At 59.1% G+C, this 16231-nt stretch overlaps 3 protein-coding genes and 2 pseudogenes across 3 annotated transcripts, besides 2 other annotated features; 4 read left to right on the forward strand and 1 right to left on the reverse strand.

The window, feature by feature from the left end:
• Window positions 1–2545: 2545 nt before the first annotated feature.
• Window positions 2546–4609, forward strand: LMJF_27_1700 (conserved hypothetical protein; the record flags this gene model as incomplete). Its single annotated transcript, XM_003721930.1, has 1 exon — window positions 2546–4609. One exon carries the CDS (start codon window positions 2546–2548, stop codon window positions 4607–4609), a length of 2064 nt encoding a protein of 687 aa, XP_003721978.1.
• Window positions 4610–5391: 782 nt separating this feature from the next.
• LMJF_27_1710 lies at window positions 5392–6926 on the forward strand (annotated as a pseudogene).
• Window positions 5392–6926: a sequence feature.
• A 2001-nt stretch (window positions 6927–8927) lies between these two features.
• Window positions 8928–9740, forward strand: LMJF_27_1720 (annotated as a pseudogene).
• Window positions 8928–9740: a sequence feature.
• Window positions 9741–10941: 1201 nt separating this feature from the next.
• Window positions 10942–11964, forward strand: LMJF_27_1730 (conserved hypothetical protein; the record flags this gene model as incomplete). The annotated part of the gene is made up of 1 exon (XM_003721931.1): window positions 10942–11964. One exon carries the CDS (start codon window positions 10942–10944, stop codon window positions 11962–11964), a length of 1023 nt encoding a protein of 340 aa, XP_003721979.1.
• A 3240-nt stretch (window positions 11965–15204) lies between these two features.
• LMJF_27_1740 (hypothetical protein) lies at window positions 15205–15504 on the reverse strand (the record flags this gene model as incomplete). Its single annotated transcript, XM_003721932.1, has 1 exon — window positions 15205–15504. One exon carries the CDS (start codon window positions 15502–15504, stop codon window positions 15205–15207), a length of 300 nt encoding a protein of 99 aa, XP_003721980.1.
• Between the last annotated feature and the right edge of the window lie 727 nt (window positions 15505–16231).

A 16231-nucleotide genomic window follows, 5' to 3' on the forward strand; every position in this document is an offset into this window, starting at 1 on the left:
GGCGCAGGCGCTGACAAGAGAGCAGAGACGACGTCTTGTGAGTTGTGCGCAGCTTTGCCTTTCAAACCTGTTGCTTGCCTCAGATGCTCTTGCTCGTGCTGCACGCCTCCGTCATCTGGATCTCCCCAGCTTTTTTTTTTCGGGTTGGTTCCCTTCGATTAAGTCTAAGGCGATGCCGGGTTTATTGTTTCTGTCGTTTTCTCGCGCGCGAGTGCATGCATGGGAGTAATGCCCGGAAGAGCGCACAAAATCATAAAGCGAAGATGCAGCGGTCACGTGCGGCAGCTCATGCGCTTTCGAAAAGCAGGTACCCCCACCCCCCCCTCTTCACCGCCGTCTCCACGTTGATGAAGGGCCGACAAAGGGACAGCTTCCAGAGGCAAAAGGGAGGAAACAAGGCAGAGTGACGGCTCTGCGTCCCCACAAGGCGCGTGCCTCGTCACTGCAGCATCCCACGGCCCGGCGTTCCATCGTGCAACAACGAAACGGACGGGCGTGTCTCTCGTCGTGGGATGCTACGAACTCACTGAACTCCAACTCCACTGCAGCCCAAGGACATCCTCCTCCTCTTGCGGTGCATGCACGGCGTTACACCCGACCGCCTCCTCACCTCGACCCCATCTCGCTTCTCTCTCTCTTCTTTCCCCGCAGCTATCTGACGCTGATTTTTGTGTAAGCAGCGAGGACGCACGCACGCGTACAGACATCAGGAGATACAGACGCTTCTGCATCCATGTCACTCTCGTGACGTCGTCTAAACGCCTCTTGATGTGCACCAGGATTTTGTCCCTCTTACCCTTCTCTCACTTCGTGCGGAAATGCCAGCATAGGCGACAAGACGCCAAACGTGGAAGCAGATATTTTTATCAACAGAAGTCTGGCTGTTTTGTATTCCTCTCTGCCTGAAGTCTCATCCGGCTCACACAGGCATTTCACCCCCCCCGCACACACATACACACGCTTCTTCAATCCCAGTAAAGGGCGCACAGATTATCTCTTGCGCTACACAGAGTCGGTGCGGTTGGGCACCGCTCCCGTTGCGTGTACCCCTTTCCGCCGGCATCACCGCAACCGCATAAAGAAAGCCCAAGAGCCGACACGGTGGCAGTCATCGACGCATGCAAGATATACATCGGCATTCGGAACTTCCCACTGCTCCCTCCGTCTGCCTCTTTCTTCCTCACTCACTTCGCTCGACGGCATCGACTCGCTGGTGATCGTGCTTTCGCGCGTTTTTCTTTTGGCTCCTCTTGCTTCGTTGGTTCACGTATGGCCCCCCCCCTCCTCCTCCTCCTCCTCTTCTCTCTTCTCTTCTCTCCTCTCCTCTCCTCCTTTCCACCCTCCCCCCCCCTTCGTTTTGTTTTGCTGCTGCCTGCTCGCCGTTTTTATCCTTGTCATTTTTTCCCTTCGATATTACATGGTTTCTCCACCTCGTCCTCCTCCTTCTCCTCCGTGTTTGCATCGTCTGTCCAGCACCGCTACGGTTGGGAAAGGGTGTGCACCCCACCACTCCTACCGCCATCCCACCCCGAAGCACGCAGAGTGGAGGCACGCGCACATCCGTTTCCCCTGCGGCGTTTGCTTTTCTTTGCTTCCATCGCGCACAGAGAGAGAGAGAGAATGGGGGTCAGGGCACGAGCAAGCGAGCAGAACCAAATAAAATAGTAAACGGTGTCGCTTCCAGCATACAAAGCCCGTGGCACATTTGGCTAGGAGCGTCTCCATGGCTTGTTGCCGCCACCGTCTCCCGCACGCATCGAATACCGCGCACATCGCCGCTGGTTCCCTTTTGCTGTGTGTGTGTGGGGGGGGGGGGGTTCTCTTCCCTCTGACGGTGCGCAAACGCGGGCTTGTTTTTTGTTTTTCGCATTCCCGTTGCTCGGCTGGCTATCCTACAAGCCCACGTCTCGATCTGCTCCACCGCTTCGCGCGGGTGGGGGTGGGGGTCGTCGTCTTACTTTCTTTTCGCTCGTTGTTGCTGTTGCCGGTCTCGCTTGCTCAACTTGGTTCTCTCCTGCCTTGGGAAGGGCAAAGGCACGCTCACCGCTCGCACCTTCCTCTCCAGCCGTGGCTGATTGATGGAAAGAAAGACATCGTAAAGGGCGGCACCGAAGCGGACAGAGCACCACACGCACGAGCTCACTACATGTTGCACACAAGGAAGCACTCGCTCACTCGGCCCTTGTGAGGTAGGGCATTGGTTCAGGAGACCGGTACGCCAGCGAAGGCGTCTCTATCGACGGTGGCCTTGAGACCTTCAAGCACCCGCTCACAGGCATCCGCCATGGCGGCCTTTGGAGACGCCCCCTTTTGCGATGCACCAGCCGCGACCAACGTGGCGCTTGGACAGACCACAAATCAGTCCTTCTTGTCGTGTGTAGAGAACGACCTGGATCTGCCCCAGGACCGTCCAGCCCCAGGTTCACCCTCTGAGGGGAGCCTTGACAGACGGAGGAAAGCCCACCGTCGCAGCTTTCTCTCCACGCTTGGCGACGCGGCGTCATCGTCTCGCGTACGCAGCCTCGGGACCGCCGACTACGTCGTAATGACCGACGTGGGGATGCCTAGCTCACAGAGCGGTCCCCGAAGCAGTCACGCGACAGTCCTGCAACCATCGCTGCCGCCACGCCTCGTTCAGGTGAGGCATGCCAACCCGTCTGCAGAATCCATGATGGACTTGTCTATCAACCGTCGCCCGTTTTACGACACGGAGACGCCGCCGGCGCAGACCGATGCGGACGAGGAGCGCGGCTCGCAGGAACCGCTGGCAGCCAGCTCAGGTGCCACCCACCATTATGGTGGAATAGAACTCTCCATGGATGGTGTGACGCTGCGCAGACCAAAGCCTTGGTGGCTGCGGCGCCGCATGGTGACACAACTCGACAGCTGCAGTCTACGCATCCCCTCAGGCTCGGTGCACTGCATCACGTCCCTCAGCTCCACGTACAGCCGCTGCGCACTGGCGGTGTTGGCAGGTGCTCGCGCTGTCGCACACGCCGAAGGGGCGGCGCTGACGAATGCGTACCCGACTACGGCGCTCCGCTACCGCCGTCAAGTTGGGTATGTGACCTCGCTAGACGGCATTCTCCTGGAGGCTACTGTGTTTGAGAATCTGCCCTTCGCCACCCAACTCCGGTTCCACGTGGACGCACAGAGGGGACGGGAGCTGATTCGCAAAGCAGCGGCGGATGTGCTGCTGACGGACTACTTGGGCATCCGCGCCTCTCTGCTAAGCCCGGCTCGCCGGCATCTGCTGGCGCTCGCCATGGAGCTTGTGGCGGAGCCTATCGTTCTGCTCCTTGAAGACCCTCTCTCGTTCTTCTCGCTAGCCCATCTGCAGCTGTTTGTTCGCATGCTGCACCGCCTGCGCCACCGCAGCCCAAGCGGCACCGTTGTGTGGAGCGGCTCGACGATTCCGTGGACCCTCTTCGACGACATCGACAGCCTCACGCTGCTAAGCACGGACGGCAGAACATTCTACACCGGCCACAAGAAGGATGTGGAGGCCTTCTTGCAGGAGGACCTCGGCTTCCTGCGCGTACCCGGCGAAGCCGTTGTGGACATCATGGCCCAGACGGAGGTGGACACGGCCGCCGTGACGCACGCGTCCTACTTGTTCTGGAACAGCCGGTACCATCGTCAGCTGCAGCAGGACCTGCAGGCGCACCGTGCCCGCATCGCGATGAACGCCTTTGCCACGCTCCCCGACACGACCCGTGCCCCTCCCCGCTACCTGCGCGTACAGTGGCTTCTGCTGGCGTACGCGCTGCGTGGCAACGTGCTGGGTAGGGTGGCGCTCGTGCTGTGGGCTGGACTCTTTGTTGTCATTCTTCTTGTGTGCGCTCTCGTGGCGCTTACAGACGGCGAGGAGAAGGGCAATATGCACAACGTGCGTGGCGCGCTCTTCTTCTTGCTCTCGTGCTCTGTCCAAATCAACTCCATTTTTGTGAAGGCAGAGCTGCGGAACTGGCGTATGTTTCAGTTGCTCACGAAGAACCTGTACATCTCCGTCACCCCCTACTTCGTGGCCACGATTGTGCGTGTCGCTGCGCCGCGTCTGTGCTTCGCGCTCGCTGGCTGGATCTGCGCAGCTGTCATTTTCCAGAAGGCCGCTGTCGTGTCCCTCGGTATTACGATGGCGCTCACCAGCTTCACACATGCCTGTCTCGGACTCGTGGCGGTGTATTGGTTTCCGCGCTTCGTCTACCTGCTGCTGCTCAATCATATCTACTACGGCTACTGCGTCATCAGCGGCTTTCTTGTAAACCCCACCTCCATCCCGCGGTTTTTTCAGTTTCTCTCCATTCTTCGTATCGGCTACGGCGGCTTGCTGGCGGCAGAGCTGCGCAGCCGCACCTTCGGCTGCGACTCCGCGTCGTCGGAATCCGAGATGGAGTCTGGTAGATGCATCAGCAGTCACGCCAGCGCCGCCCTCACCCCGTCCGCACCGTGCTACACTGGGCAGCAGTACTTGTATTTTATTGGGCTCTCGGACGACAGTTGGGGCATGTCGGTGCTGATTCTGTTGGCGCTGTCTGTCGGTATCACGATCACCTTGGGGCTTAGCATGCACATCACCTCCGGCGCAACGCTCCTCTCCTCCACATGAGCGCGAAGTGTCGGAAACGTGAAGCCCGTCGACATGCAAGATGAAAAGCCACAAGACCGCCTGCGTGTTGGTGTGTATCGAGATGCACCGACGTGTCCATCGCTTGGTCCTCCTCGCCTTGCCAGAGCTGCTGCGGCTTTTGGTGCTGCTTCCCTCGGTGAAGGCGTGGGGGCAGGATACGTCGGCCTGTTACGCAACCGCGCCACCCACCCACCCACCCACCCACCCACACCCTCTGCCCCGGCCTGTGCGTATGCGCCGCGGCATCGCTGCGCTTTTCTTTTCCTGCGTGTTGGTTCTCAGGACCGCCTCCCTGTCTTTCCCTGCCGTCCTTCACTACGTCAACGCTCGCATCGGCCTGCCTCGTTCAACTGGACTGTGGTACTGCCGGCGTGTGTGTGTGTGTGTGTGTGTGTGTGTGTGTGTGTGTGTGTGTGTCGTCCATGGACACTGCTGCATCCCAGCTGACGCCCCGGTGTCGCTCCTCCGCCCCACCCCACCCCCTTACCTTCCCTGTAGACGACGTTGTGTGATGGCTATCATCGCTGTTTGCGAGCTGGAGTCTACGCCTCGCTGTAACTTGCATCTGGGCCTCCTCTTGCTCTGCTTCCCATGCCCTGACGATTATGTGTCACTCTTGTAGCACAGGGGTGGGGGCTGCCGCAAGCGCGGTGTTGTCTCGCGCTGCACCCACTCATGGACCACCCCCTTCCTGTTGCCACACCGATGTGGCACGGCTGTTCCACCCTCCCTCCCTCCATGCACGCTGCTCCTCATACCCTATGCTGCACTACACACCCGTACAAAAACGTGTGCGCGCCGACACACACCGCTGTCCAACACGCGACTTCCCTTCTTTTTTCCGGCTCGCTTCTCACGTGAAGTCTTCCCCAGGCTCCAGCTCTTTTCTTCTTTGCTCCCCCCCCCACCACCACCACCAGCTTCCCCAAGCACAATGTCTGGCGAGAAGGAGCTGACAGATGCGGAGAAGACCATTGAGCGATACAAGGTCAAGAAGCTCATTCAGATGCTCGAATCCGCGCGTGGTATGGGTACTAGCGTGATCAGCGTGTACATGACGCCGAAGGAGCAGATTGCCGGAATGGTGGCGAAGCTCAACAACGAGTACGGCACGGCGTCGAACATCAAGTCTCACACAAACAAGCTGAGCGTGCAGAGCGCCATCACGGCAGCCCTTGGCCGCCTCAAGCAGATTCCGCGTGTGCCGGCGAATGGCCTGCTGCTGTACTCCGGCACCGTGATGACGGCCGACAACAAGGAGAAAAAGCTGACGCTTGATATTGAGCCCTTCAAGGCCGTCAGCCGGAGCCTCTACCTGTGCGACAACAAATTCCACACGGAAGAGCTGCGCCGCATGCTCGAGTCGGACGACAAGTTCGGCTTCATTATCATGGACGGCAGCGGCTCCACCTTTGCGACGGTGTGCGGCGATGTCAAGGAGAAACTCGGCTCCTTCACGGTGGAGCTGCCAAAGAAGCACGGTCGTGGTGGTCAGAGTAAGAACCGTTTCGCGCGCATCCGTATGGAGCGGCGCCACAACTACGTGCGCAAGGTGGCCGAGACGGCGGTCAGCTACTTCATCACGAACGACCGCCCGAACGTGCGCGGTCTCGTGCTCGCCGGTTCAGCCGACTTCAAGGAGGTGCTCTTCCAGTCCGACCTTTTCGACCCTCGCCTAAAGGAGGTAGTGGTAAAGATCGTCGATGTGGCGCATCCGGGTGATGTGGGGTTGAACCAGGCCATCGACCTCTCCGCGGACGCCCTGTCCGGCGTCAAGCTGGTGCAAGAGAAGAAGCTGCTGCAAACGTTCTTCGACCAGATTGCGATGGACACGCAGCAGTACTGCTTCGGTGTGAATGACACAATGCGCTGCCTGGAGGCGGGTGCGGTAGAGACGCTCATCTGTTTCGAGGACCTCCAGGTGAACCGCTACGTCATCATCAAGAACAAGGGTGCTGAGGACGAGACGACCGAAATTCACCTTCTCACAGAGGCAGAAGCGAGCAAGAAGAACATCCACGCCCACGAAGCTGGCAAGACGCAGAACGAGATCGAGTCGGAGAATTTTGTGGACTGGCTTGCCCAGAACTACCAGAAGTTCGGCTGCACCCTGGAGCTCATCAGCGACCGTAGCCAGGAGGGCACGCAGCTCGTGCGCGGCTTCGGCGGCATTGGCGGCATCTTGCGCTACAAGATGGACGTCATGGCGCTCCGAGACCATGAAAAAAAAGAGGAGGAGGACGATCGCATCGCCGCAAACAACGAGGAGTTCGACTTCGACGACGACTTCATGTAAGCGTCAGCCCTTTGCCTCGTCTACCTTCTGAAGAGGATGGGGACGGGCGCGTCAATGTATGTGTGTGTGCGGTGTGTGGCGGTAGTTGCCACCAAAGAGGGTGAGGAGGACTGGGTGATGAGCGGCAAGATCGAAGAGGAGGCGCTTGCTCGATCTCTATCTCAGTAAGTGACAGCCTGCGGCTCCCTCGCCTCTCTTCTTCTCGTCCGCGCACGGGTCATACTCGACTCATGACCCTTCCGGCTGCTGTTTTGCGTCGGCACGCATCAAGCGTGCTTGATGCCGCGCTGTCGCCCTTCTTTCGACATTGTGTGCATGTGCGTGTCCACTTTTTCTTCATGCCCCCGAGCCTGTGTGCAGCTGTGCGCACTGGTGGGTCTTCCTTGTTGCTGGGTATTGCGTGTGGGGCGGCGGTTCAGCGCCGACGGCGGCATTCCTCCGTGTCTACCACATAACATGCACTTCATCGTGCCCGCATTCGTGTGCCATCACACGGTGCAAGGGAGCGAGGGAGAGGAGAGATGGGAGACAGAGGGAGGAAAGGAGGGGTCGCAGCCCGGAGGTTCTTTGCAGTCAAGAACGTGGAACAGGAGTGCGAAGGGGAAAGATGATGAAGCGCCCGTGACGGAGAGAATGCGGCGAGGCCGAGCGTAATACAAACGCGCGCTCGTCATTCATGATGCTTCTCGTCACCGCCTCTCTCTCTCTCTCTCTGTATGTGTGTGTGTGTGTGTGTGTTCTCCCTCCCTCCCCCATCCGCTCGTGTCTTCAGTGTCGCTCAATGTACTCTTCGAGCTTAAGGTGGTGATTAACACAGCAACGAAAAAGAAGGCAAGTAATGGGTCTAACTAACGTGCTGCTGCACGCGAGCGACGAGCAAATCCATAAACAAGCAAAAGGGGTTCGCGGAACGATGATTACGATAAGCGGCCACAAGGCGAATGATGTGCACACACATTTGGGTGCGTCAGAGCAAGGTTGTGTGAACTCTGTAGAGAGGCGGCGCGTGACTTGCGCGGTTCTGTGTTGAATCGCATTCGTATCTATGTATGTGTGTGTATGTGTGTGTGTGTGTGTGTGTTGTGTGCTTCACACCGTAATGCAGCTCCGCTTTTGCTATCTTGGGGTTCCTCTCTCTCCCACCCTCCCTCTCTCTATTCCTGGGCTCCCTGTGTTCGCCGCCTCAACCGAGCGAGACTCTTCTCGACAATACCGACTGGCTACACCGGGTCCGAAGCCCACGTTGCGCGTCCTCTACCTAGTCAAGAAGAAGTGGGTGCTGGTGGTGGCGGATCCGCAGAACATGCTGTGAGAAACCGCCGACCTTCACGCCACCAATGGCACCACTCGGGGATCTCCTGAAGGAGAAGTCCCTCGTCACCGTCGGTGCGTCGGTCGGGGCCGCTGCCATACAGAACGCTCACTTTGTCAAGTAAGGAGCGCGACCTGACGTGTCCGGGAGTGTTGCGAACGGAGGAGAGCTCCGCCGGCGTCAGCGAAGAGGTTGATGCAGCCGAAAAGGGGGAAGCTGCTCTTGTGGGTTCCAGGGCTCGACTTTGCGCCGTCTACCCTAGGCGCCCCGGGGTATCATCAAGCCTCTAACACTGGCAAAACCTCCCTCCCCGGTACGCCGTCGAAAAAGCAAGGGACCGTTGTTCTCTACGCCGCGCACTTGCACCGGAAGTTTGTCTCTCGCACCGCATTCCTCTTCGTATCAGCACTGTGAACACACTTCCCGGGGGTGGCACATGAGGTTCGTTTCGATCTGCATGCGGCCACTCACGAACTTGGTGCATCCAGGGGCCCCTCATCGGGCTAGAAGGCTTCCTCTCCGACCGCGACAAAACCTCCACGAACTTCAACGAGCACATAGCTGTCGCCGAGGTGCTGGCGTCCGAGACTGACATCTTCGTCGACGACTCCTTTGGCACGTCACACCGTGCGATTGCGTTACGGGTGGAGCTGCTGAATGTGCTGCTGCACCGTGCGCCGGGTGGTTTGATGGAGCGGGTGCTGGCCTTCCACTCGAAGCTGTTGCGCGAGTCAGCACGGCCGCAGGCGGTGCTGATTGGAAACAGCGGCATTGCACGCAAGCCGCGCCCTATCCAGAGTCTCGTAAAGCTCATGCACCGCATCTTTGTTGCCGGTGCCGTCGCCCTCACTCTTCTCGTTGCACGTGACTACCCAGGCTGTCAAGGAGTACGAGCCAGACGAGAGGAAGAACGACGTATCAACGTGGCCAGCACCCCGTTGTGAAGCTCCTTTACGGAGCAGGACTGCTCGGCGTCGTCGCAGCCGTGCTCGCAATATGCGGCCGAGCTCCTCCGGATTTTGCAGGGAAGCGGCGTTGATGTAGTGCTGTCAATCGACCACGTCGTCGTTAGACCGCCCCCCCCCCCGGCTACAGGTCTGCGCCAAAGGGCACCCAAACTCCAAAACGGCACCCACGCCCCCGTGCAGGAGCTGGCTTCCCCATCCATGCCTCCCGACATATACAGCGTCGACCGCGGCTCCACCCCCTCTCAGCACCTTTGGGCAGGGGCGCAGACGGTTGGCGTATACGAGCTCATTACGCGGACGCCGTCGGTGGTGACGGTGCCGGCCGCGCTCCCCGAGACCATAACGTACCAGCTCTTTCAAGAATCTTTCCGAGCTGCTGCACCGAATCGTCCGTACGAGCGTACAGCAAACAACAGGCCGGTGCGGATGGCGTGGTGCGGTCGCTCCTGCACGCACGAGGTGCCGCTGTGCACGATTCCGCAAAGCAAGGCCGTGTGCCGCGAGTCGAACAAGTTGTGCGAGGCGACAGGATGAGCGAGTAGAGTCGCTCCTGTCGTATTGGTGTATGTGCGTGCGTGCTGTTCATCAGCGCTGCGCTTTGTGTGTCATGAGCTTCCATCTCCACACGCATGACGGGGTGGCGCTAGCGTGGTAGGTTAGGGTTGAGAAGGGAGGCGGTAACTGCCGAGAGACGAGGTACGCGGTGGCGAATGTGGCGTTCGCGTCTTTCTGGGGGAGGGGAGGGGGGGGGGGGGCATCGCCGCGGCGAACCGCGCTGTCCGCGCACTCCGCTTCTTTGTTCAGTGACTCCCTCTCTCTCCCTTCCCTTTCCTCTGTGCTTCACGACATGTTTGCTTTTACATCTACCATAATCGTCGCTCGTTACTCGTTTGTTGTTGTTGTTTTTCTTCTCGCCCGTGTCTGCTCGCAGCATTTCAGATTGCCAGCAATGTGCAACCTCCCCCCCCCCCTCCCCTCCCGACTGCACACCGCCACACGACTTCAGAGAATTCCAGACAACACAAGAGGAGGCAAGACTGCGAGGAAAACGATGAGCGCGACACACACGCTCACGAAGTAGGCGCGGTAACCCGACGCCGTGTTTTCGCCCGTGCCCGTTAGTATGCGAGGTGTGCGAGAGAAGCTCTTTCCGAGTGCCGTTCCAACAGGCCGGTGCGCCGTAGCAAGCCCCATGTACATGTAGACGCAAGGAGCGCACCCACACACATGTGTCCCCCCTCCCTCCTCACATTCGCCTCCCTCTTTCTGTGCTCTTCCACGTCGACTCCGCGTGCGCAGTTGCAGCCGCCTTCTCTCTTTTTGTCGCTGCTCCTCAACAACATCGCAGAAAAACAACAACCAGCCGAGCATCAAAGCCTCTTCCCACCTCACCCCCTCTCTCCCCTTACTTCCCCCGCTTCGCGGTTTGTTTGCCTGAGCTCTCAGCCTGTCCAGTGTTACTCCGTCGTCTTGGTGTTTTCCCTTTCCGCCCCGCCCCGCCCTGGGTTTTCCTTTTGTGTGCATATTTGTGTATGTTAGATAACCACTGAAGTCAGTGCACAGCTGTCCCCATCCTTTTTTTTTGTTTTGCTTCCTACTACACAGCAAACGCTGATCTGAACGCCGTCACTGCGGCGCCTACACACCGCATTCTCACCATTCTCCCTGTGAAACCGCTCCTCCCGCTCTCTATCTTTGTCTATTGCCTTTCTCCACCCACCACCAAACAGCAACAATGCCGCTCTGTGCCAGCATCCCCGCGACGGTCGACACCGACACGAACACCCGCGCCCTCTACCTGGATGATTTGGACAAGTGCATGAAGAACTTCAGCAGTGCCCTCGCGTCCACCATGAACGCGTACCAAAACCTCCTCACTGCGTTTGACCAGGTGGCGCAGGTGTACGGCAACGTCGCCCAGGAGTGCGGGGATGAGGTGCGCAAGCCGGTTGGCGAATTCCGCGACGGGATGCGCGATCTCAAGGACAAAGGCGGCTTCGAGACGTTCAACCACGAGATCCACGTCGGCACGATTGCTGTAATAGAGCCGGTGAAATCGGACCTGAAGAAGGCGCTCAAATCGCTCAAGTGCCTGCGGCTGAAGCAGAAGGAGTACGACGCCGTTCGTTACGATCTGGAACAGACCGAGAAATCGTACGCAAAGAAGAACAAGCCCTTGGTGACGAGCAGCAGCTACAAGAAGACGCTCGCAAAGCGGGATAAGGTGAAGACGTCGTACGACGCGAGCCGCGAGGCCTTTGGCGAGGAGATAAACGCACTGCAGGCGACAACCAAGTCTGTCCTGCTCCAGTCCCTCAACAACTACCTCCACTGCACAGCCGCTTTTTGTGGGCAACTGGAGGCAACCATGAACGGCTACCGCACCGACGTGGACCACCATGGCAGCACCACGTTCACAAACGACCAAATGGACAAGCTGAAGGAGAAAGCCGAAGCCGAGTCGATGGCGCGGCGTGCGAAGCGCAAGAGCGAGGCATCGAACCCGTTCCAGACTGGATATGATGTCACATCAAACAACAGCCATCGCAACTTGCCTTCGGTTGATGATGGCCTCTACCAAAAGAAGGATTCGCTGGTGGACACTGAGAGTGTCAACCGCTACCCCAACGCTGAGTTTGCGCCGCCGATGCAGAACGGCGGTGACGACAACTTCACGCTGAGGGAACAGTATGACGACGGGGCACCCGGCGATGCGGATGACGTGAACCCGCTCGTTGACGCAAACAACGATGAGTGAGTAACGAGACGACAAACGTGTGCGACCTCTCATACACAACTCCGCGCCTCCTCAGCGGCACTCCCCTCCCCTCCCCCCTTTCGGTGTGTTCCTTCTCTAGTAGATTGCTTGCTTGTCCGTCTGTAGTCTCCTACACAGGCCTTTGCACATACGCGCAAATGCCGCCGGGACCTGCGGTGCAGGTTGAGCGAGTGTATGTGCATGTATATATATATATATATGTGTGTGTGTGCGTGTGTGTGTTTCCTTCAACGGGCAGCACACTGCCGTCCTCGTGGAACTGGCTCGCATGTGCAGGTAAAAGTATGCATACGGTTTAGTCAAGCCTGCTTACGTTGTCACGTGCGTTTCCACCTTTCCTCACCACCCCCGATGAGTTCGCTTCGTTCCTTTTTGTTTTTTCGCGCCTACGCGCTGCCCCCCTCCCTCCCCCTCCAGCACACACACACACACGCACCACTCACACACACAGATATATATATATATATGCATTTTTTTTTTTTGCTCTTTCGTCCTTCTTGTCACCGGCGATCCTTTTTTTTTCTCTTTGCTGAGCGAACGCGTCACTAGGGTTTGCCATTCGTTGTTTTCATAGTGGAAGGGGGGAGGATGGAAGGTTGCTTCCGTTGCCAGGGAGGTTTGGGAGGAGGGCAACGAAGCGTCGTGGTGCGGGAGACCGCCAGACCCTGCGAACGCGCGCCCTCTGTCGCCGCATGTCCTCCTCGCCCCCTCGTTTTCCCTTTTTTTGGACCCTTATCATTGTTTTCAAGTGAGCTGTCTCTCTCTCTCTCTCATTTTTCTGTTGCCGTTTCGCATGCATGTATTTAGCCTATCCCCACGAAGGCTGTGAAGAAGCACACAAGAAGAAACCAGAAAACAAAAGAAAAAAGGGACGCAATGAAAGCGAGGCGCAAGAACATCTGCTGCCGCTGCTGCTGCTGTTGTCGTTGTTGTGTGTGTGTGTGTGTGTGTGTGTGTGTGGTGTGTGCTGATTTCATCTGGCGGTATTGCTGTTGTGACTGCCATGGCGCGCTGCACCACGAGCGGCGCGTGGAAGACCGACATCATCACCGATGCTGGCGCACGTCAACGCACACGCTTCTCTTCCCACCGCCACACGCACACATACACACACTACAGCGAAGTACCAGTCGTTTTTTCTTCTCTCGTGTCACTTACATCATTCATCCTGATCATGCGTGTCACCGTGAAGGATGGGCGGCCGACGACGACAAGCATTGGTGTACCAAGTGCATCCGGGCAAGTGAGAAGAGAACGCTACTAGAGAAGTGTGCACGCCTGACCTCTGTCACCTCCATGCGATGCGCTGTCACGCTCCGTGTTTTCATGTATTTACAAATGCGGTTCTTGCTGGTCTCTTTTTCGCTTTTTTCTACTGTTTCGTACATAACTTCTCCCCAGCACCACCAGCACCACCGGTCTTTCTGTTCTACTTACGTATATGCATGCAGACTCAACATCGCTGTCTGGCAGAGTGATGCGTGCCCAGGGTCGTCTGTGAGTGTGGCTGTCTTGCATGCCGCAGAAGCACTCCACGCGCGACTCTACTTCGGCACTAGCATGCCGAGAAGCGAGTACATGGGAAACTATGATTTTGTTGTGGGCTTCAAAGGCCCACAGAAGCAACAGCATCAGGCCGCGCTAGTTACCCAGCCGCGCATGACAATCCCAGTCGGCTGTGCTGTGCTTGCTGTCCCTCTTCCCCCCCCCCACACACACACACACTCCTCCTCCTGCGCCTCCCTCTCCTCTCCTTTGCCGCTCTTACCAGGAAACGGCCTGCAGCCCGCGTTCTCAGCCTTTGCCCTGCCCGTCTTCCGTTTTTTTTTCATGCCACCTCCGCTACCCATTCTCAGACATCGCCAGTGTTCGCTAAAGGGGTGTGCCGCAAGGGACTCGACTGCGAAGGGAAACGAGACGCACTACAACACACGAGTGCGGGCGCTACTCGACGGAGATTCGGCCTCGTGCCGACAGCCAGGTGATGCTCCATAAAAAAAAAACAAAAGGAGGGGTTCACCCGTGGCTTTCTGCAGCGACGCACCGCTGTCTTCTCCTCCCCCCCCCCCCCGTCTTCGACGACGACGGGCGCGTCATCTCATGTAGCCAAGCGGGCGGATCTGACGTTACATCCGTGGATGGACGTGGAAAGGCCGAAGTGTCTTGGCCAGGCAGAGCCGCCGCGAACGGAGAGCCTTGAAGCAACGGCGAAGAGCCACCCCCTCCCCCCTCCCCCCAGGGCATGGGCGGCACCGAAGGCAGTGCCAGTGGGGGCATTTATTTCCCCGCCCACCAAGCCAAAGCGAAGGGACTGTTGCAAGGCCGCGGTGGCGCTGGGGCAGTGCACGATGCTAGCGGCGAGAGCGCCACCGCGCTTGACAGGACCAACGCAGATCCGAGTTCCCACCAAACCGCCCGTTGTGTCAGTGGGCTGCTTTGCCGCCGCAGCGGGCCGTGGATGGGCGGCGGCGTGAAACATGCCGACCAGAACCCCGGAGAGACAATGCAAGCCGAAAGACGACCGCGCGAGACAAAGCCGAACGAGGCCCAGCGCCAGGAAACAGCCCCAAACGTCCACGCCAGTTTTCCAATCGGGAAAGAAATGGAGGCGCTCGAAGGCGGTGGCTCTGCCGCGGGCAGGACTTCGACCGTGGAAATCGACCGGGTTGCACAGCACTACTTTGCGGCCCCCGCCATGCTGAGGTGCAAAACCCTCCCCATCCCAACCGCATCGATGGCCAAGGAAGTCGAACAGCGGGCCGGCAAAACACACCTGCTTTGTTTCCAATTGTTTCTGCGCTGACCCCGGATCGCGGGCGTCTGAAAGGGATTTCGCCATGGGAGGGCACCGCCGCACGTGTGAGACTCGGCGCCGCCAGAGTCTTTGCATGGAAACCCAACCCGAGCGATCACAGCACGACCCACACATAAATTTGAGGCGTGCACAAGGCAACAGAGGGGGCAGCGACCACCGCTGACTCACTCGCTGGTGGCCGCCTTCGCAGCCAGACATTAAAAGCAGAGAGAAGGTCGTCACGCACAGAACTGCCAACGAGACCTCGCGGACACCTGGCAGAGGGAGGCGAAAGCCTGGAATCATCACAAGGAGCGTTTGTTTGCGCCCAGCGAAGGGCGATGCGGAGAGAGACGACGTGCACCACCCCGGCGCTGACGAAGGCGATGCACGGCGGAGGGAACCTCGATGACCGCTCGGCGGGCTCACCCGCACATGTGCTGATGGGCGCCCTCATTGCAGCGGAAGAAGGGGTGGGAGTGGGAGGGTTTATATTCCTGGCGGCGGCGCGCGCCATCCTGCAACGCATCCGGGTGGCCAATCGTTCGATGTGACCAGGCAAGGAAGCACGGCTGATGAAAACGGGCGACGAACTCCTTCGCCTTGGTCTGGTGGAAACAGACATTCCTTGACAGGCGCTGCTGGTGGGGCGGGGCGCGGCGCTTGGTGTCGAGCCCCGTCAAGACGATCGCGAAGCCGTCTTTGGCGACGGAAACGCACAACATTTACCTGCCGCACTTTTATGCCCCGGCTGCCTCTTGGGGCGGGTGCCCTTCACATGGCGCGGCCCGGCACGGCTGGGTCCTTTCATCCTTTGCGGGCGCGCGGCGGTTCGTGCTGCCCGGTGGTCGGCGTGGGGGTGGGGGTTTCCGCCCCCCCCCGCCCCCTGGCCTTCGGCCGAAGGGGAACCGCCGGGCCGCGCCACTGCCCCCGAGCCCAGCCCCGTGACCGCCCCCTGGAAAGCACCGCGGCGCCTCGTGGAGCGTTGACGGCCGGAGGGCGCAACGGTGGCAAACGAGCCAGACAGTGTCCCAGACGCACAGGCCGCGGCTGGCGACGAGGCCGAGGCACAGATAACTCTGAGCTGGCGTCTGCGTCGCGGCCTCCTCCGCTGCCCCGGCACGGCCCCAGCCGCCGTTATCGCTAGCAGACCCACTCGGCGCGGCGGCCGCCGGCGCCGATGCAAAGCCAAGGCCACAGTCGAACCCGCTTCACCGGATCTTTCGTGGAGGCATCGATGCAGGCGCTCTGGCACGCCGTTCGCCGCAAGCCACGTGGCGCTTCCTCGAATTCGTCGAAGGTCTGTGTGGCATCCTGCGCAACCCGGTATCCAAGGCCAGGGACGCAGCCCGATTGTGTGTGTGTGTGTTCAGGTGATCTATTCGCTTTCGTTGGTGGCGTTGCGTTCTGTCCCACCCCCACAACAAAGAGAGACATAATAAACACAGCAAA

The sequence above is a fragment of the Leishmania major genome, chromosome 27, assembly GCF_000002725.2.
Source record: "Leishmania major strain Friedlin complete genome, chromosome 27".
In the NCBI taxonomy this organism is placed as follows: domain Eukaryota; phylum Euglenozoa; class Kinetoplastea; order Trypanosomatida; family Trypanosomatidae; genus Leishmania; species Leishmania major.